Here is a 20,690-nt window from a genome sequence, read left to right on the forward strand (position 1 = left end):
TTGGGTGGGGCGAAGGAGGAAACATTTACCTGGCAGATTAATTTAAAATTGCTGCTGAGGAGTTTGGAATGAGGGAATAAGTCTCAAGGAAACAATTTAGCAATCAGAGGGCATGTGAGGCAGGCAGAAATGTAAGATAAATACATTAAGGACATATTTATAGTTTATTGTATCATCACCTCCTGAGGTACCTGTTTGATGGATGTGTCTGTGTATTGAGCAACTGAAAGGAGAAAGAAAGGTTTTTGATCACCATTTGAAAGCTTGTATTGGTTCATTTTTAGTTAATACTTTTTATCTTCAATTTTCTAAAGTGAAAAAAGTAAAACCTAAGGGGTTTTTTTAAACCAAAAAGCTGAGACTTCTTTGTATGTGAAAAAGAAGCAAAAATGGGAGCACAACCTGAATTTGAGTCTGTGACTTCAGGAAAGGTTATTTGTCCTGAACAAGTGTCAGTTTCCTGGTTTCAGAAGCCGGAGAGAAATGGGCAGCGGCTCCATCGCCACCTGTAACTTCCCCTCCTGTAGGGCCAGTGCAGTTGGGAGGATTATAGCAGCATCTCTGATGCTCCAGGTGCCTATCTCACCTCAAACTGCCCTGATGGGAGGGGAAATCACACGAGTGAATGCCCTTGTCCTCCGGTGCGTGTGACCCAGCGGGGGCCGGGCGAGCGACGTCGACACAACACAGAGGAAACTTGCCCCCGGCTGTGGCACCACGCATCCCGGCTTCGCGCAAAGGGGGAGCGGCCCGGCCCGGCGAGGGGCGCTCGCTGCCCACTCGCGCCCCTGCTATGCTCTCTACTCCGTCCGCCCCCGCTTGTGGCCCCGCCCCTCGCCGGCCCCGCCCCGCCCGGCGCCTGCGCCGAGCCCTGCCCGCTCCCCGCCGGTCCTGCCGCTGCGCCGCTCGCCACTGAGCCGGGCCCTGCGGACCGAGCCGGAGCCATGGCGCTGCGCGGCGGGGCCGAGCGCCGGCCCGCGCGGGGGCTGCGGCGGTGGCGGCTGCTGCTGCTGCTGCTGGCGGCGGCGGGTCTGGGCGCCCCGGCGCGGGGGGAGGCGGCGGCCCGGCCCGTGGCCCTGGAGGAGGAGATCGTGTCCGAGAAGGCGGCGGAGGAGAGCCACCGGCAGGACAGCGCCAACCTCCTCATCTTCATCCTGCTGCTCACCCTCACCATCCTCACCATCTGGCTCTTCAAGCACCGCCGGGCGCGCTTCCTGCACGAGACCGGCCTGGCCATGATCTACGGTGAGGGGCGCCCGCTGCCGCCCGCTGCCCCTGCCTCCCCCCCGCCCCGCACAGGCTGCTGCCTAGCAACCAGCCCCCAGCCCCCCTCATTTAGCACCCCCCCCAGCAACCGATCCTCGGCACCTCCCCCCCGGGCAGCTGCCTAGCAACCAGCCCCAGTACGCCCCCCCCCGGGCTACCACCCAGCCCCCCCCATCTAGCACCCACCACCTGAGGTACCACCCAGCCCCCCCCCATCTAGCACCCACCACCTGAGGTACCACCCAGCCCCCCCCCATCTAGCACCCACCTCCTGAGGTACCACCCAGCCCCCCCATCTAGCACCCACCTCTTGAGGTACCACCCAGCCCCCCCATCTAGCACCCACCTCCTGAGGTACCACCCAGCCCTCCCATCTAGCACCCACCTCCTGAGGTACCACCCAGCCCCCCCATCTAGCACCCACCTCCTGAGGTACCACCGAGCCCCCCATCTAGCACCCACCTCCTGAGGTACCACCCAGCCCCCCCATCTAGCACCCACCTCCTGAGGTAACACCGAGCCCCCCCATCTAGCACCCACCTCCTGAGGTACCACCCAGCCCCCCCATCTAGCACCCACCCAATAACCAGCACTCTCCACCCCCAAACTTCCACACAACACCCGGCTGCCACCCAGCAAGTTGGCAACCAGCTGATAGCAGCCGCCACCCAGGTGCACTTCCTGCAGGACAGCATCCTGGCCATGTCTACAGTGAGAGACACACACCACCGCGGCCCCCCCCCCCCCCCAGCATCCAGTAAGTGAACTGCCACACAACATCCAGCCACCCAGAGCCACCCATTGAACTGCCCCCCAACACTTACCCACCCATCTGGCACCCCCTGCTGGGCATGGTGACTGCACAATATCCTCCTGGCAACAATCTGTGGAGAGGGTACCCAAGACCCAACCATCCTCAGAGCCGCCCAGCAAACACCCCCAGCTCCCACCCACTGAGTCCGACCCATCCCTGGCACACTGCCTGCATGAGACCAGCCAGGATGTGAACCACCATGAGAGGTCCTTCCAGCACCCACTCAGACCCAGCACCTGCTCACGGAGCCAACCCCTCTGTGCACTCTGCACCCAACCCGCAGCGTCCCTCATCCTATAACACCCACCCAGCTTCCCTATCCCAGCACCGGTGCACAGGACTGGCCTGGCCGTTATCTACCGTAATGTATTTTCTTCGTGAAACAAGATCAGGATCTATGGTGAGACTGACCAGGAAAATGCCCACCTGGGCTCTCCTTCACTGAGCCGCCAGCCTAGCACTCATTGGGGACCCACATCTATTGAACCTCAGCACCCACTGCTGGGCACATTTCCTGCATAAGAAAGATCTGGCCAGGAGGGGTCGATCTAACCCTAACCCAGAGATTCTTGAAAGGCCTATATAGTAGCAGAGGTGTGACTTTAAAAGTTGCATGAAATTGTATTTTACCTAAGAGGTCTTGGGAATATTGCAAGTGGTCTTTTAAGATGGGGTGGCCTGTTCAAAACGTTGCTGAGGGCAGGTGTCATTCTGTGTGACAACTGATTTCACATGGTTCTGACACCAGAGGAAGGAAGGTGCAGTAGGCAAAGAGGATAATGGAGTCTTGCTCGGATTCTAGACCAGGCTCTTTGCGTGGGAAGTGTGTGTATAACGTGTCATTTACTTGATATAAATAAGCTTATTCTTAAAAAAAGAAAAAAGAAAAAGATACATTACATCGTATTGATAGTAGAGATCTCATATCGAATGTTCAAAAGAAACAACACTGAAGTGTTTATGGAATTCCTGACCAACTAACGCTTGTGACTGAGAGGGTGCACGTATAATCCTGCAGCTTGTCTCATAGAAGTGGACATCAATGTGGCTCTGCCTGCATGAATCTCAGTGTACAGTGAAGGTCATAGAGCTTCTCATCAATGAAAGTGTAAGTCAACGGAGCCAAGGTTTTAAAAAGTGATTAGTGATTCTGGGTGCCCAGCTCAGGGCACCAGAGTGGGTCCTGAGTTTCAGAAAATGCTGAACGTCCTCCTGCTGAAAATCTGCCTCCTTTAAGATGTCTCAAGTTGGGCACCCAAAATCACTAATCATGTTTCAAAATCCTGGCCTGGAGCATTAGTGCTATTTCTAATACAGAACTAAACTGTACAAAGGGCAAGATGACCTTAGTTCTTTACCGCTGCCTTCACTAAGTTCTGTGATGCAGCATGATGAGACCAGAGAAGTCCTAGGTGGCAATGGATTTGTTACAATATAATAAGAACATCTCCATCAAGCAATGGAATTCCAGGTTTCTAATCCTTGTTCTGTGGCTGGCTTGTACTCAGACTATAGTCAAATCACAGCCTCTCTGTCAGTTTCCCCATTTTTACTATGTCAATAATACTTATCATGTTAGGGAGATTATTGCACTGCGCTTGGAAGCATAAAGTACTCAGTGTGTTAAGTATTGTTAAACCATTATCATCAACATCATTCTTCCTGCACCATAAGGTGCATGAGTCAGAAGTCTCACACCACCAGTCATCCCTATCCTAGGCTCATTTTTCCATGTCTTTTATAAGCAAATGTAATAATGCTATTTCAACCGACTGTGCCTCTAGATTGGCCTCTCCATCTCTGGCCCTGGGGTTGCCGAAGAAATGCTTGTTTAGGTGGCCTGTTATCAGGCATTTTTAAAATATGTCCCAAATATGGCTCTCTCTTCTTTCGTACTGCTTGTATTGTTGTAAGTAGTTTTGCCACACTAGGACTTCTCCATTACTTTTTCTATCAATTCATTTTAGTTTGAATATTTTCTGCAGACACCTACATTGAAAGCTGTTCAGTTTGTTGTTATAAATGCCATTGAAAGGAAACCAGTTAATAAGTAGCCTTACAGAATGATATTTCCCCATAACAAATGGACTATCAAGAAGATGCAGTTCATCTTTTGTAAGTAGCCAGAACATGAATGATAGAAAGGAGGTCCTCTTCTGTGTGAAGTGATGTAGGAATTGACGTTAGGGCTTATCTATTAGGCATTTTTGCTCTAGTTCATCTGTGCTGCAGTAAAGTTGGACTTGCACCAGAGCAGTGCATCTATACTGGGGGTTCAGAAATCCCAAATTTTGACAGACACTTGAAATGATGTTTTCAAAAGTGTTTGAGGAATTCAGCAATGCATAGCCCATTGACTTAAGGGGGTGCTTTCAGAGGGACATGTGTACCTAAATCTCTTAGGTCATTTTGGAAAAGTCCCCCATAGTGTTTGTCTTTGAGCAAATGAAACTATTCTGGTTCACCTGGTAAGAGCACTTGCCATCCAGGTTGTAGTTCCACCTCTGAATACTTTGTTACAGTGAAGTAATCAAGTGGAAAATAGGCATAATTCTTTGAGGTGTGAGGTGGCCTGTATAGAATCAGTCCTGTGCAGGAAAATATCCTTTCCAGCCTTTTACAATATAGTCAGATGGGTTCCCAAAAGTGTAATTTCTACAAGGATATATGTAACACGCTCTCTCTGACCATGTTGTGGCTTTTTGGGTTTTTTTTTAATGGAGTGTCACTCAGAACTGAACATTTCTAATCAATAACTGATTAGACTATGTCTGTGATCTCTGCAGTGTATTAACTGTATTTTGGGGTTGTAGTGGATAGGTAGGGTAAGGCCAATGGGCTACAGAATTTAGCTATGTGATTTCAACTATGCCACGCCACGCCTTGTCTACATAAGAGTTAACTCATTTGTTTTTAACTCGGGTTCTATATCTCCATTAAAGCTGATCTGATGGATTGCATCCATGCTCTATAGATAGACGTGTGTCTAGGATTTGTTCAGCCTCCCAGTGTCCATGTTGTCACAGCATTCAACCATGTTAGATGCAGTGATTTGTGGCAAGCATCCCTGACTTCCTGGATGAAGCTGATCTTGCATGGCTTTGTGGTATATCTTATCTATTCACATGGGGATTGTTCCTGGAAAAGTCACTGGAATGAAAATTTGCAGAATCCGTCCCTTCAGTGATTCCAGAAATCCATGGGGCCAGAAGGCAGCACCCCATCTCTCTGTTGTCTACTTGTTAGCTTTCTTCCCGGTATGTTGGTTAGCCGTTTGTGAGCCTGGATTGCTTGGCTTAGATGCAGTGAGAGATGATATACTTCCTACAGCCTTTGAGAATTCTCAGTGAGTTATCTGTGGAAGGTGCAGTGTAGTTGTAGATATTTCAGGAACCATGAGCTGGGAGATGGGCAGATAGACGACCTTGTTGTGCATTGTGTAAGTAGCATTGGAGGACTGATTTAGGTCAGTACTGGAATTCTGGAAACCCTGCTTCATGGGCATTAACACGATTGAGATGTCATGATTGAAACCAATAAGGGGGTTGAGATGACATGATGAAACCAACACACCATTGAGGGTCTTAGGAGTATGGACAGAGAGAGAGAGAGAGAGAGTTAAAGTTGAGGTAGAAGGAACAGTCATGTTATAACTCAACCACAAATCCTCATCTAGACAAGCCCTTGCAGAGTACATGTTTAGGATTGAAAAATAGCCTCCAGTATTAAATATGGTAGCTAACATTAAATGTCTCTGATTTCAGTTTTCCTGTCAGTTCATAGTTCTAAGTGGCGTTGCATGATTAGGTGTTTGTGGTTGAGCTCTTCAAGCTGGCAGCTATAGTATTGCAAATGTCTTCAACAAAAACAAATGGAAAACACTGTCCAAAAGTTGTGATTTTTATGTATTCAGGTTCTTTGGTGTTGGCTCCCTATTTTCTAATTAAGTTTAAAACAAAGGGATAAAGAAGGTTATTTCCATCGATGTGCAAAAAAATATTGATCTGTGGGCAAAAACTAGTGTAACCCACAGTTGTGTGTGTTACAGGACTCCTGATCCACAGAGGATATGAGTTGGTATAGCGCTCACTAGAGAACTGTAGTTCTTTAGCTCATGCTGTAGTAGCTCATGCTTTATTTCTGGAGATCACTGGTGTGTCAGCCAAGATGGCAGTTACACCAGTTTTTCAGACTTCTCTTGACTTCACTTCTCTCTTGAGGTTTTCTTCTTCTTTGTGCTACCATTACCCCTTATCGTATCCCAGTGTTCCTCTCCCTTCATTTCTAGAGGATGAGACATGTAATTTGGATTCTAGACTAATCTGTAATGTGCTTTTTTTTTTTTTTTTCTGTTTGCGTTTTCTTAAACTGAATTTAGAGAATCAATAGCAGAATGAATAACACCAAATACATACCTCTTCAGTGGTTGCATAGAAAATCCTGAACCATTCTCTACTTATAGAGAAATATTGGAAATTTGCCTCCTTTGCAGACTGATCACAAGTGTGGAATTAGAAAAAATGAAGCCTAATCTCTTGAAGTGCTGTAAAGGCCGTTAGGAGCCTCGTTGCTCAACAGCTGCAAGCTAAAAGCTGCACAAAATAAACTACTTAAGCTTCATCTTGCCTGTATGGCCTCAGACTCTCAAGTAAATCGGACTCAGTATTTCTGATCCGTGAGAATTTGAGTTTGGTTACTGTAAAGCTGCTAAATAAGCACACAGGACGCCAGGACAGGTGTAGCATGTTGAGTTGGATGGTATTGTGAAGAGTTAGCAGATTCTGGGCAAAGTAGGTTTTCAGGAATCTGATCTATCTGCTAATTCCATTAGAAAACGCTGATATTTGGTCTCTTTCAGGTGCATCTCTTGCCAATAAAGTACAGTGCTAGGGTTCAGCTTGTTCATATTTTCACTGTAAGTTATAGCCAGCCTCTCTCTCTCTTGATTAATTTGTTTCTGTCTTATAAATTGTGCTGTAGGCTTAAGTCTGCCTACAATAAAGGACATAGACACAGCAGTGAATTATTTCAGTACATTGGAAAATAGCATTTTGATGGTCTTTGTGCTTCACACAGATGTTTAAAACTAAGTTCTCACAACACAGGCATCACAAAATTTAGGAGCATTAAAGCTATGTTCATAGACAATCCATTATCTTAATTTTAAACCCTAGCTCAGAAATATTCAGAAACACCTGAAATGCCTATGGGCCTCCACTGTTTATTAGAAATGTAAATGTGATGAAAACAGTTAGTTTAAACATCTTGTTTCAAAATGATCCAACTAATCTACCATCCTTGCCTGTAAACTTTCTACCCCCTTGCTTCTCTGTGTCAGCAGACTTCCCAACATCAATCGGTGTGCCAAATTCAGGGAGAGTTTTTTTTATAAGTATTGCCAAACATTAACCCCTCTGACATTTTGTGTAAGCTCAAAAGTTTGTGTCTCTCACCAGCAGAAGTTAGTCCTATAAAAGATATTACCTCACCCATCTTGTCTCTCTGAAGTTTATTGCCATCCAGGCATTTCTCCCTGGCACTTCAAACTAATGCTATCTTGTAGACACAAGATTTATATTGAGAGGGTCAGTTACACCTAAAATCAATGCAAGCCAAGCAGGATTTTGCCTAGGTGGGTCCCATGTTTCAGTATGCATCTTCAGTGTAACATGAGACCATTGTCAAAAAAGGTCTGTGTTGGGGATAGCAGTGTTGTCCCTCTCAGTTCCTAATAGGTAAATCTGAATGACAAATCTGCATTTAAAACTGAGGATGTGTCACCCACCAATTCAGACCCAGGGTGCTTGAGCTCTCATTCTTGTGTTGATTTGTGTGTGTGTGTGTGTGTGTGTTTTGCATACAATTGAGTGATTCTGTTTATAATAAGGGGTCAGTAAGGGCACTTATTTTTGCTCCTTACCATGCCGTCTTTCAGACTCTTCACTCTGGTAACACACAGAAGATACCTTTAGGCCTTGGATGGTCTTCTTAGCAAATGCGATAGGTTTATCTATTACTTTCCATCTCCTGCTTTCCTAATGGAACCAGAGATTTATTTGGCACAATATTGCAAGGAGCAACAGGTGTAGGGGAATTTTTACTTAGCAGCCAGTACTGTTAAGATGTCTCTAAATTGTTCATATGTGCACGGGTCGTGTACAGACCTGCTTCAATTGGACTGCAAAGTGCAGAAAGGCACCTGCTAACAAACCATCTTAATCAAATGAAGCACTGCTTTATACCGAATATTAAGATGTGGAGCAGCAGATGAAGACAAGATCCCTTAAAATTTCACAAAGCAGGGTGTCCTGTGGAGGATCTTATTTTTGAAGTTGGTAGGTCTTGATGTTAAAAATGATCACTGTATGAACCTCCTGGCTTGTACTGAGACAAGGTTGATGGTTATTTTTACAGTTTCAGAAATACATGACAGTCCTAAAATCATCTCTTTTCAAGAAAATATATGTTGTGAATACCAAGAGGGGTCTAACATCCCATACGTCAGCCCAGTCAGATTTCTCTTTGGGTACTAGCTGTTGTGCATACTTGAAAAATCTGGGCCAGGGCAAAAACTTAACAAAAACTACTTTATTCTTGGAGCCCCTCTGATTAATTCTCAGTCACTTTGCTTTTGTGTTTAAACTGACCTTCAGTGTAACTGGTGAGTTTGTGCAATAAACAGCTCTTTAAGGTTCTTACTCTAGTGGAAAAATGTTGAATACCTTTGTTTCTTTGAGTATTACGTAAAAGATGCAGTGTTTTCTATATGAAAGGAATGCAGGGCACTCTTTTTTCTATGGCAGATATACTTCTTCTGTCCCCTCACTGCAAGTACTGAAGTCAGTGTGTATTAAGACATCCTGGTGGGTTGTATCCTTGATTTCTTCACTTCCTTAATTTTATTTTTATAGTAAGTATCGGGAGCTAAAACTAGCTAAAACAAGGGAACTAAAACTAGCTAAAAAATACATAACAAGGTATCTTGTTGGTGTCCCATATTGATTACTTGTTCTTTGAACTGCCCTATAAAAAGTATCCTTGTCAGACATGCTCTCCCTAGTCCTAGGCAAGAGTAGAATGTATAATGAGCAATCTGCTGTTGCTGCTCAAACTGAGAGTGTTCTTGTTTGCTAAAGGCCTGACTCTCTTCCTGCTGGGTCTCTCTTATTGTGAGGGCAGTTCTGTGCCCCAGAGTTGCCAAGATAAAGCAAAATTGAACTGAGAGAGCTGCTGGCTGTGGGTGAAATGCACTGCTCTGGCTTAAAGCCCCAGTAGCTATGCAGGAGAAGAGTGGGAGAATTACAGAGGTGAAATACATATATGCCTAATCCGGGACCATTGGATCTCTGCCAGTAGCTGATCCTGCAGTCTCCTGCCATGGCCCACTCTATCACAACCCCCTGTTTCAGCTTGTATGCTATGAGGGGGCATGCTGACATCCTTGCTTTGCCTGTGACTTCCCCCTATGTAGCCCCAGTGGGGTGTGGGTCTTGTGCTGGCCATCTTGACCACTGGTAAATTCCACTTTTCAGGTGGAAAATGATGTGCTAAAGAAGATGATCTTTGGAAATCAGAACCTAAATATGGGAAGTTTCACAGTATGCATTGAAGGACGCTGTGCAGTTCTCTTTCTGTGTGTGGTTACAACTGTTCTGCATCACCATATGCTCACATTCTAGTCTGATAAAATTACTGATCGACTACAGTCTGTGGGGCATATGCAAGAAGTGTTTAGTGTATAGTTCAGTCTGGGCTGTGCTTTGCCAATAGTGGACTATAGAAATAGAGACGATGCTTCAAAGGGACGTAATAATCATTCCCTATTCTCGGAGGTGAACTGGAAACGCTCTTGGGTGATCTGATGTAGTGTTATTTCTGAAATTGTGGTTGCACTAATGCTTTATAGATCTTTGTTTTCTCTTAGCAATTAACTTTCAATGTAAGTTTTCTGTTTGAAGGCGGCACATATAAGTATTGCGGAATACATTGCATGGAAGTGGAATACCACACTTTCCTGTGTAAATACAATTCCTTTCCTCTGAAGTCTACACACTTTTGGTATCTTCCCCTGAGACTTGTTTATATTCCCAATCTATTATTTAGGTTACCCAACACTTGCCATTATAGGACCCTATTTTCAGTTGCTTATAATTTTGTTAAATTCTAGCCATTCAGACTGAAATTTTTCATGCTGGGTATCTGCCTCAAGCTGAATTTATATTTATTTATTTTATATATTAATGGATGGGATACTGACAATTTTACTCTGCAGAGGTCACACAGGAAGACTGTGGTAGAGCAGGGAATCAAACCCATGTCTCCTTAGCATCTAGTACCTTAACTACAAGACTATCCTTTGTCTCTGACTTCCTAAAATCATTGCCCAGGGGTGGACAAATGACTCAGGAACAAGGTCCATAAATGCTGGTTCAGTACAATGGGAAGTTGATAGCGGGTTAGCAAAATTAGGAGCCATTTATCATTTGTAGCTTTCAGGTGTCCAGAGGGTATGAACCAAACCAGTGTGCATGCTGCAAAAATGGCTCCCTCGGCAGTACTGATGTCCACCTAGAATTCTAGTAGTGATACTGCCCTTTTTATCAACCTGGAAGAGACCTTTTATCCTGCTTAGAAATCTTTCGATCCTCTAAAGCTTTTACTGTTCCCTAACACTTAATACTGAAGTGTTCCTCACTCTAAAAAGAATGCACATGGGAACCAGTGTATATATGGGAGTTTCCATGTATGAACTGTTTATACATGGGAGTTTCCAGTCAGTGGGATGTATGTGGTTTGTGTGGTCACACAGAGGTGTGTGTTTCCTGGATGCAGTAGCTGCATCCTAGGAAATGCTAATTCTGTCCACCCTCAAGAAGCAGCGTGCTCCCAATAGATGCATTCTTCAGGTCAGTACACTAGGAAGAAGTTCTGATGAATTTTCTTTTTTAAAAGAGGTTTTGGGTTTCACAGCTCTGAGAAGCTGGTGAGGAGCCAGCAGAAATATAGAGTGTGTCTTCCACATCTCTTGGTGGAATTTACAGACGTTTCATGGCTAACGTTGTGTCTTTATTTCCAGGTGTTCTGATGGGCGTCATCCTTCGCTATGGAATTCATGTTCCCAGTGACGTTAATAATGTGACCTTAAGTTGCCAAGTGCAGACCAGTCCAGCTACTTTGTTAGTAAATGTTAGTGGGAAATATTATGAGTATACCCTGAAGGGGGAAATCAGCCCTCATGAACTTAATAATGTTCAAGATAACGAAATGCTGAGAAAGGTGAGCTCCTTAGCGTTTGGGAACTTTGCATGCAATAGCTCTTGGCAAATGGTCAAGAGAGGATTTGTTAAATGGGCCCAGTTCTATTCCCTTTGCCATTGATAGGAGCTTTGTTTTCAGCTGCAATGTGGACAGGATTAGGCCCAAACTGTAAACTAGAACATTTAATATATTGTAAATATTGTAATTGCAGTAGCTAATTTTATTGTAAAAAGTACAAATTACAGGATTGCATTTCATATTACTCTTGTTAGTTTGGCATGAAAATTACAAGACTATCTTGTCTGATTATATATAAAATATGCAACATATTCTGATTACTGTGATCTATTTTGTCTCATGAAATCTTAACGTCAACATATTTTTTTTTAAACAGGTGACTTTTGATCCTGAAGTATTTTTCAATATCTTACTTCCTCCAATTATATTTTATGCAGGATACAGCTTAAAAAGGGTATGTCTCATTACATTTCACTTTATTTGAAGATTGTCAGTGTTTAAAATGAGTGTAGTTGTGGAAGTGCAGCCATACAGAACAAAGGTCATCAGGCCTTATTTACAGTAGACTGTACTTTGTTTTGTCTTAGTTATTTCTAGAGAGGTCATTGCCATAGTGACTAAGTATAGATATTCTTATGCTGTCCTATATTGTGATGTATGTACAAAAAAGGAAAAAAAGCTGAAAAATACATAATTATGACTTCAATAATCTTTCTCTAAAATCTCCAATTTTTGTCGAAGTTTGTGCTTAGATGTGAGGGTGTTAATCTGCCTGATCCATTGTAGAATTTCTGTCTATGTCCCTCTCCAAGAGACACAAGCATAAAGGATCAGTTATGGGAGTTCCCGTAAAAAGCAATGAAGATAGGGGAAATGGAAACTATAGCCATGTCAGAGACTTGGGTCCAGTATGTGTTGGCATATTGTGTATGCTTCCTCTTGAGATCCAGAAGATAATGCAGCCTTTTTTATCAAGATTACAAAAAGCAGAGGTAGGGGAACTGGGCCTTTGGCCTTAAGCTTCCTCAGGAGTTTCCCAGGAGGCAGCTGTTACAAACCATTTACAAGCACTTAGATAAAATTAGGTCATGTGAAGTTTTTTGCAGGTTTGAAATGAGCAACAGGTTGTTCATTGTACCAGCCAAATCTCTGAAGTGCTGATATGTAAGGAAGGAAACATGATCCTGTTTGGCTCATATAAAAGGAAACAATCCTTCCAAGCTTGGAAATCCCCCAGCCCTCTGCAAGGGCAATCTGCTAAACAAGCTGCTAAAAGAAAACCATTTGTTAATTTTTAGTATTTATTATTAGTAATAGTGCAGTAGCATCTGGGGTCAAGTCAGGGATCTGGGCCCCGGGCCCCACTGTGCTAGGTGCTGCATAAGCACACTTTTATTGCCCCAAAGAACTTACAATCAAAGTGTAAGTCGAGATGTTGACAGCATTACCTTAATATATAAAGTATGAGGAATGTACAATTTGAAAACAAAATTGTAATGCAGTGTATTTTTTCTCTTCTAGAGGCATTTCTTCAGAAACTTGGGGTCAATCCTAGCATATGCTTTTCTTGGAACGGCTATCTCCTGTTTTGTGATAGGGTGAGCATTTGAAGTCCATCCACGGGCTTTGGCAATATGGAGGGCTCATACTTTGGTTGTTAGCATGTGCCAGCACATCTGCAGTGCTGTTGCTACCCATGCTGGCTAGATTAAAGCTAGTACGGATATGTCTACCCAGTCTATAATCACATCTTCACTTGCAGTGTAGACATACCTTTAATGTGGAACAAGATGGAGTGATATGATCTGAGTACAAGACTTAGACCTAGGATTCCTGAGTTCTAATCCCAACTCTGACAAGGTATTTAACCTCCCTGTCTCAGTATCTTTAAAGGAAGAATTAATACTATTTGCTTACCTTTCAGAGGTGTTGAAGATCAGTTAGGGTCTGATAAATATTTTACTGTATTTTTTGGTTTCTAGTTATTACTGCAATAAATAGAATATTGATATAAAAATACTAAATTGGATTTAAAGGTCTCCAGAGATTTTCACAGGTCTTTAAATATCCGATATTACTTACGTGAATGGAACAATAAAAGAATTGGTAGATATAAGTGATTAGTGAGGCGCTAGTATGAAATATAGAGGTCCACACAAACTGCATAGCAGTTTAAAAAAAAAAAAAAAAACCAAAACACCTGAACTGTAATACTTGGCCTAAGATCAGAGGTTTCTACAAGCGTAGTTTTAGTTTTAGCAGTAGAAAAACTTCCTGAGGGAATAAGGGCTTTGAAAGTTGTGTCAGGAGCAGTACAGAATACTGCTGTGCTGCGATCCATTCTTCTAGTACGTGGTAGGACACAATGTTACTAGACTGGAGAAATGCATCAGAAACCTACAAGATGATGTAAACTTAAAAAAAAAAAAAAAAGTAATTTACTTTTTAAATTTTCTTTGTCTGAAAGATATGGAAGTACTTCCTGGATAGAAGCAGTTGCTCTAAGTAACACAGGATACGACTATTGAATTAAACAGTAGATTTTCCCTTCTTTCTTTTCTCCAGGAAGCCAACTATCTCATATCTTCCCCTTCCCCCACACATGCTGTGTTTGATGTAACCTGTGATTAGTGATGTAATGCCATTTAGCCACTAGATACAATATGTGCATACACAGCAGTAGCTGAAACAAATTTGTGTTTGAAAATGTCCCTTAGAACATTGCATGAGAGTGGGAGAATTACTGTGATGTGTTAAATTGGCAAGTTAATGCAGCTTGGATATGCTCCCGGATAGTGTTGGTTATGTCACGCTGTGATTCTATTTAGTATTATTTATTTATACAGACAGAGAGAACTAATTCTAAGTAGTAAAAATGTGAGAATTAATAGTGTTCTCCAGAGGAGATTGTGGTAGATCAAAGCAACCTCAGCCTCCATATAGACTTGTCTTTTAAAAAAAAAAAAAAAAAAAAAAAAAAAAAAAATAGAGAGAGAGAATGAGAAAGGAAAAAAGAAAGTGGGGCTTGTTCAAAAGTCAGTGTAATGTCATTACATGAACCAGTCATATAAACCATTGTAGAAATTAAACCACTTGTGAGATGTCGGAGGTGAGATGGTCTGTGTCACACATTCCACAAGCTGCTGACATATTTATCCTGTACAACTGTATTTATTAAGTAGCTTTATGCATGGAGTAGTTCAGATGTTAAATCCATTTGCTGCTAACCACATGTACAGCACTGTGTCTTGATTTAATGGCAGTTGAGGGCGCTTAGCACTTTGCAGATTTGCTCCCATCTATGATCACAGCCCAACCTGTCAAACTCCGTGGTTCTTGTTTAATATAAATATTAAATAAAATATTGTATATTTGGGTAACGTTATGGGTTACATTTGCTAATTCATGGGAATTTCATTGTTAAAACAATATTCACTTGCTTTTCAAATATCCAGCCATGTCTCTGCTTATTCAACAGGTCAATCATGTATGGCTGTGTAGCACTGATGAAAGTAACCGGGCAACTTGGAGGAGATTTTTACTTTACAGACTGTCTGTTGTTTGGTGCTATAGTATCAGCTACTGACCCAGGTATGTTATGATTATTGTCTTTCTACACATATTATCAAAGTACTGTTCTGTTTCGGGTTGTGGGAAGAGAGATGTGTGGCTTATGGCATCTTTTTCTGATTTTTGGAGTTTAAGCAAATTATGACAGGTTTTTAGGGATAAAATTGATCTCCATCCCGAGATCACAGTGAGTGTGGCAGATCTTAGCTTCCAGCACCCTGTGCAAGCAATCAGCACTGCTTAAAGTGTGTGAATTCAGGGTGTTTTCAGGGTATGTGCTAAACAATCTCTATCCTCAAAGTTTTGCATGGATAGATTTTTTTGGTCTGAATCTAATATATGAACTGACTATCCATAACAAGCACAATAGTGATTATTTAAAAAAAAATCTTATTCCCAGTTTGCAAAGCTCTTTTGATTTACAAAGTGCTGTACAAATGCTAAGTATTGTTATACTTGAGTGCAACAAGGTTCTTTGTTTGTTAACTGTCTTCGTCACGTTTTTACTTATCAATGTAATCTAATCTAAGATCACAGGGCAAAATAATAGCCTTTTTCTGTCTGAATGAGTAGAACTCAGATTTCCTCCTTTGCTGCCTTACTCCTCAGCACATTTGCGTAAATCCTTCAGGAGTCTGAGACACTGCAGCCTAGCTCTGCCTCCTAAATTATAGCAGCCCTTATGGTGTGTCTCCACAGCATCTGGGAGGGCGCTTTTCTGTGCGGGTGGACCGACACTCACTGGCTTTGTTCGAGCTAGTGCACTAAAAATAGCAGTGTGGCTGCAGTGGCACAGGTGAGTTTGTTTGGGCTAGCCACCCGAGTATGTATCCAGGGGGTCAGGCAGGATTGCATTCAGGTGTGTGGCCTGTGCCTTTGTGGCCACGATGCTATTTTTAGCAAGCTAGCTAAAAGGAAGCACCCTCCCAGATGCCGTGTAGACATATCCTGGTAGACCTGTTTAGAAGCTGATATTGACATGCTGTGTTGTACAGGCTGGGCAGATTTTGTTCGTGTGCAATGCCTATGTCTTTTTCTCAAACCGAGCAATAAAATGAATACCCATGGTTATTCTTGCCCGATGAATTTTGATTCCTACCTCCGCATCTCATCCATCAATTACTTTCTGTTTAAAAAAAAAATAAATAAAATAAAAGAACCACCATAGCATCCTATAATCATGGTCCAAAACATAACTTCTTGGCACAGAGTAACTACATTGTTTTGGATCATTACTGTACGGTATCATAGTATTTTTCAATTTCCTGTAAAAGTTGTGCCTGTACAGTAAATGCAGTCAAGTAATACTGGCAGTTACCCCTTAATAGGACACTTTAAAATATGAACTCAAATCCTTTCCCAGCTTCTTCTCCCAGTGTGTTTTGTGTTGTCCATATGTTTAGGCTGTGAATTCTGGGCAGGGACTGTCTGTCTTCTGCAGTGCAAGCACACAATTAGTGCTTAACAAATGGATCTCTTTAAGGCCCCCATTCAGGAAAGCAGTTAAGCACATGCTTATGTCTCATTGACTTCAATGGAACTTACACACATGCTTAAAATGAAGTTTCTGCATTAGCAACCTTCTGGAATGAGCATGTTTTCTTGAACTGGGGCCTGTATTTGGTCACTGAGACCTATGCTGCTTCAACCTGGATAAAGGATTATTTGGATTTTAATCTCACATCAATCAATGAATGCCTTTGTTTGTGTGTAAATGGGTTAAAACCCCCTTATATATGCACATTTGAGTTTCCTGCCTTTCTTATGGTAATTGTTTTAAAAGGGCTTTTAGGACAGTCACATTGTATTAGTCCAATCCTCAGTGAGAAATGCCTCAGTGTGACTTTGCATGACACAAGAGCAAGGATTGCAGTACATGACATCTTGCTTATTCAAAATGTTCTTACGTAAAATTTGGTGCATTTTCATTACCGACTTGGAGTCAAATAGTTGGAGAAACAAGAGATCAAATTCTGATCTCCATTACACTGCTTAAAACCACAGTAACTGAAAGCAGAATTTGGCCCATTGTTTTGTCTTTTCCAGATAACCCCAAAATTCTAGGCGTACTTGTATTTTACTTGATGGCGGTCCATATCACTATTAACCAGCATTTCTAGGATCTTATCATAAAATCAGAACTTCTCTGAGATTAAGGTAGAATTAAAAAAGGACTCCAAATGCTGCGTCATACCGGGAGGAAACAGATCCTAATTCTGTATGTAAAAAAAGATGTAAACCGTAGAAAACACAGAGTTTAGGAGGCAAAGTAGCAAAGGCTGCATGAAGCATTGCTACACTGAGAAGTAGACTAGTAAATTACAAATGAAGGCAGAATTCTAAAAAGGACAAGTTTGCTTTAATAAAAAATAATGGCACCTTTTAAATGTTTCTCTATTTTTCTGTTTGTCAGTGACTGTTCTTGCCATATTCCATGAGCTTCAGGTTGATGTTGAGCTGTATGCCCTTCTCTTTGGCGAAAGCGTCCTCAATGATGCCGTTGCCATAGTGCTGTCTTCGTAAGTGTGTTCTGTTTTTTTAATTGTTATGTATGTCACATGTTAGACATTTAAAAATCACCTGGTCTTGCATCGGAGAAAATAGGAATATCAATATTTACAATAATCAGAATTTGTTACTAATCCTCTCAATACAATCCTTTGTATTAATCACCTTCTAGTTAGCCTCACAATGAACGACTGCTATTGGGAATTGAAAGCAACACTGAGACCATACTGATAGCTGTTACAGTGCATGTTTTATTTTTTTGCCTATTGGCTCAGTCAATAGGGAATCTTAACACCCACCTGTAATGTGAAAAAGGAACAACATGTCTGCTCTTTCACTGTGGGCTCCTGCTAATGCTACTCATGGATGAGATCACTCTTAAAGAATTCTCCACCCACACACACTTGCTTTTCCTCTAGTGGAAATACTTGGGAGAGCAGCTGCTTCCTTTCGCCTTCCACCTCCCACTGAATTGAGAAGAAGAGAGTTGTTGCAACTGTCATTAATATCCTGGACTGAGAGCACCAGTACCAGAAATTCAGTGTCTCCCTAAATCAAATGAATGCTTTCAAACTTTTCTGCGGGTGTAACATATTTTTCTTCGAGTGTGGTCCCTGTGGGTGCTCCACTTCAGGTGTCGGTGTGTCCAGGTGCCGTTGATCAGAGATTTCTGCAACAGTGCCTGTGCAGAGGGTGTCTCATGGCGCCATTGGCGCCTCAACCACCGCTCGCGTAGCTCGAACCCCTCAGTTCCTTCTCAACCGTCCTCAGCCTGGGATGGAGCTCCATAGCACTCTCTTTGCCTGAGAATAAAACCGAAGATAGTTAGTTTTAGAGAGAGTTTTATTTGTAGGTTTAGTCATAGGATAAGTTAGTTAAGATAAGGTATAGTTTGGGGGGGGGGCAAAAGTGTGTGTGAGGGGTCATTCGTCTTTTCAAAATGCCTGGATCACCAGGATTCCAAAGATGCAAATCCTGCAGAGATGCAATCCTGGTCTCCGATGGACACGTTCTCTGTGTCAGGTGCCTCAGAGAGGGACATATCCCAGCCAAGTGCACCCATCGCACTAACCATTAAGGTGAGAGCCAGGCGAGACAGAGATCTTCGCCTGAAACTCATACTTATGGAGAAATCACTCCAACCTCCCTCCGAACCTGATACCAGGGAAAAGGGCAGGGATATGGCTCAAACCTCAATTGAGAGGAGGAAAAGAGCACCGACCTCGCCTGGCAGAGACATGCCAAAAAGAGAGTGATCTCCGGCTAGATCTTTACTCCCTGTACTGACCACCTCACAGGGGAGCACAGTTGATGCCCCGACTACCTCCAGCACTGGCAGCACTAAGAAGACATCAAGAGTGCCGAGTCGCAAACCGGAGTCTGTCATAGCACTGTCAACACTGGCCAACACAGTGCCGAAATCCACCACGGCACGGATGCCACCACCATCAACACCGTCATCGGCACTGAAGAAGGCCAAAACCAAATTTATTGTACTGACCACGGTGCAGATCGAAAAGACCACCTCAGTACCAACTGCACCGAAGCAACAGCCGCAGCACCGCACACAGGAGGATACTCCTCCATCACATTCCCCTCCTTACGGCAATGACATATCAACCCAAGCGACAGGCATCTCAATTATCAATCTCGCCCATCGCCACTCCACTCTCCAGTGATGACGAGGATGTCATGCAGGGAGAAGTTTTCTCCCCATACCGCTCATCCTTGATCAGAAGGGAGTCAGTATCTTCCTCCAAATCACTGGTCCAAAACCATGAAGGAGTGGTTAAAACAAATGAAACTGTTTTTCCAGAGATCTTTTCCCACACATTGGCCTCCTTGGGACCCATGGGCATCACGCAAAGCTCAGCCTGACCACCCAACAGCTATAGCTAAACCTATTCCACCATCCCCAGAACCACGGTAGACACAGGAGGACGAAATAGACAAGACAGATGAGGGACTCAACAGGATACCTCACCACCCCATAACTCATCCTCATCTCCTGATGAGGCAGTAATGCCTCTACCGCCCACCACAGCTGATGACTTTAAACAATTTCAGGAGTTGTTTGAATGTGTGGCAATAAGCCAAGAAATACCCTTACAGGTGGAGGAAGACAATCAACATAAACTGCTATAGATATTTCATATATCGCCTAATACAAAAAGTGTGCTGCCTATTAATGATGCAATAATGCAACCCGCCGATACCATTTGGCAAACACCCGCATCGACTCCACCAACCTGTTAGAGGGTAGACAGGAAATATTCTGTCCCCTCAAAGGGCATGGAATTACTGTTCACTCACCCTCCTCCTAACTTCCTGTTAGTCAATGCCATGTGATACAGAAACAAACAATCACAACAAAAGTCCACGCCACAAGACAAGGACAGCAAAAGATTAGACCTATTTGCTGCCAGGTATACTCAACAGCAACCTTGCAATTCAGAGTGGCTAACTATAACGCCCTATTGGTCAAATAAGACCATGACAACTACGGCAAGATCAACGAGCTGACACAGCACATACCAGAGGACAAACAAGCACAACTTAAATCCTTAGTAGATGAGGGCCAATTCATTGCTCGAATGTCCCTGCAGGCATCCCTCGATGTTGCAGATATGGCAGCTCGAAGAACAGCAACAGCCGTAGTCATGCGACGTGCCTCCTAGCTGCAATCGTCCGGTATTCCTAGGGACCTGCCAACAAAAGTGGAAGATCTGCCATTTGACGAGGAGAAACTATTCTCCAGAAAGATGGATGAAACCCTATACTCAAGGAAGGATTCTAGGACGAACCTCAGAACCCAAGGAATCTACACCCCGTTCTTTAAACATAGGAGATACAACCCTACTAGAGGAGAGACTTCACGCATCAGCAGAGGCCATATGACACCTGCAGGCAGAAACAGAGCCCTCAGAGGAGGAGACAAATATCCAATCAATCAATCAACCTCACAGACAAAACAGGCATTTGGAGGTATTGGTCAAGGGTCTGAGATGCACGCCGATGGCCAAAGCAACAACCATTTTCGGACATCTTTTACACCCTTTTTAAACCAATTGGGCAGCAATTACCACAGACAGACAGGCCCTAGAGATCATCCAATTGGGCTACTCCATCCCTTTCACATCCACACCACCCACTTAGCCTCCCTTCCTGTCCCTCTTCTTGGACCCCTCTCACGAGCACCTCCTACAACAAGAGGTGCTTTGTCTATTACAACTGGCTGCAATATAACAGGTCCCAT

At 43.3% G+C, this 20,690-nt stretch overlaps 1 protein-coding gene across 1 annotated transcript in view; it reads left to right on the forward strand.

Moving 5' to 3' along the window:
- The first annotated feature begins 919 nt into the window (after positions 1–919).
- SLC9A6 (solute carrier family 9 member A6) overlaps positions 920–20,690 on the forward strand; it is a 33,326-nt gene continuing 13,555 nt past the window's right edge. Inside the window, exons 1-6 of the mRNA XM_067548062.1 lie at positions 920–1,245; positions 11,157–11,356; positions 11,733–11,810; positions 12,878–12,954; positions 14,835–14,947; positions 17,340–17,445. Of these exons, the coding sequence (XP_067404163.1) occupies positions 945–1,245; positions 11,157–11,356; positions 11,733–11,810; positions 12,878–12,954; positions 14,835–14,947; positions 17,340–17,445 (875 nt within the window). The 5' untranslated portion in view covers positions 920–944. The remainder of the gene's footprint in view (positions 1,246–11,156; positions 11,357–11,732; positions 11,811–12,877; positions 12,955–14,834; positions 14,948–17,339; positions 17,446–20,690) is intronic.

The sequence above is a fragment of the Emydura macquarii genome, unplaced genomic scaffold, assembly GCF_026122565.2.
Source record: "Emydura macquarii macquarii isolate MOO-44397 ecotype Brisbane River unplaced genomic scaffold, CSIRO-AGI_Emac_v2 contig_1253, whole genome shotgun sequence".
Classification (NCBI taxonomy): Eukaryota; Metazoa; Chordata; order Testudines; family Chelidae; genus Emydura; species Emydura macquarii.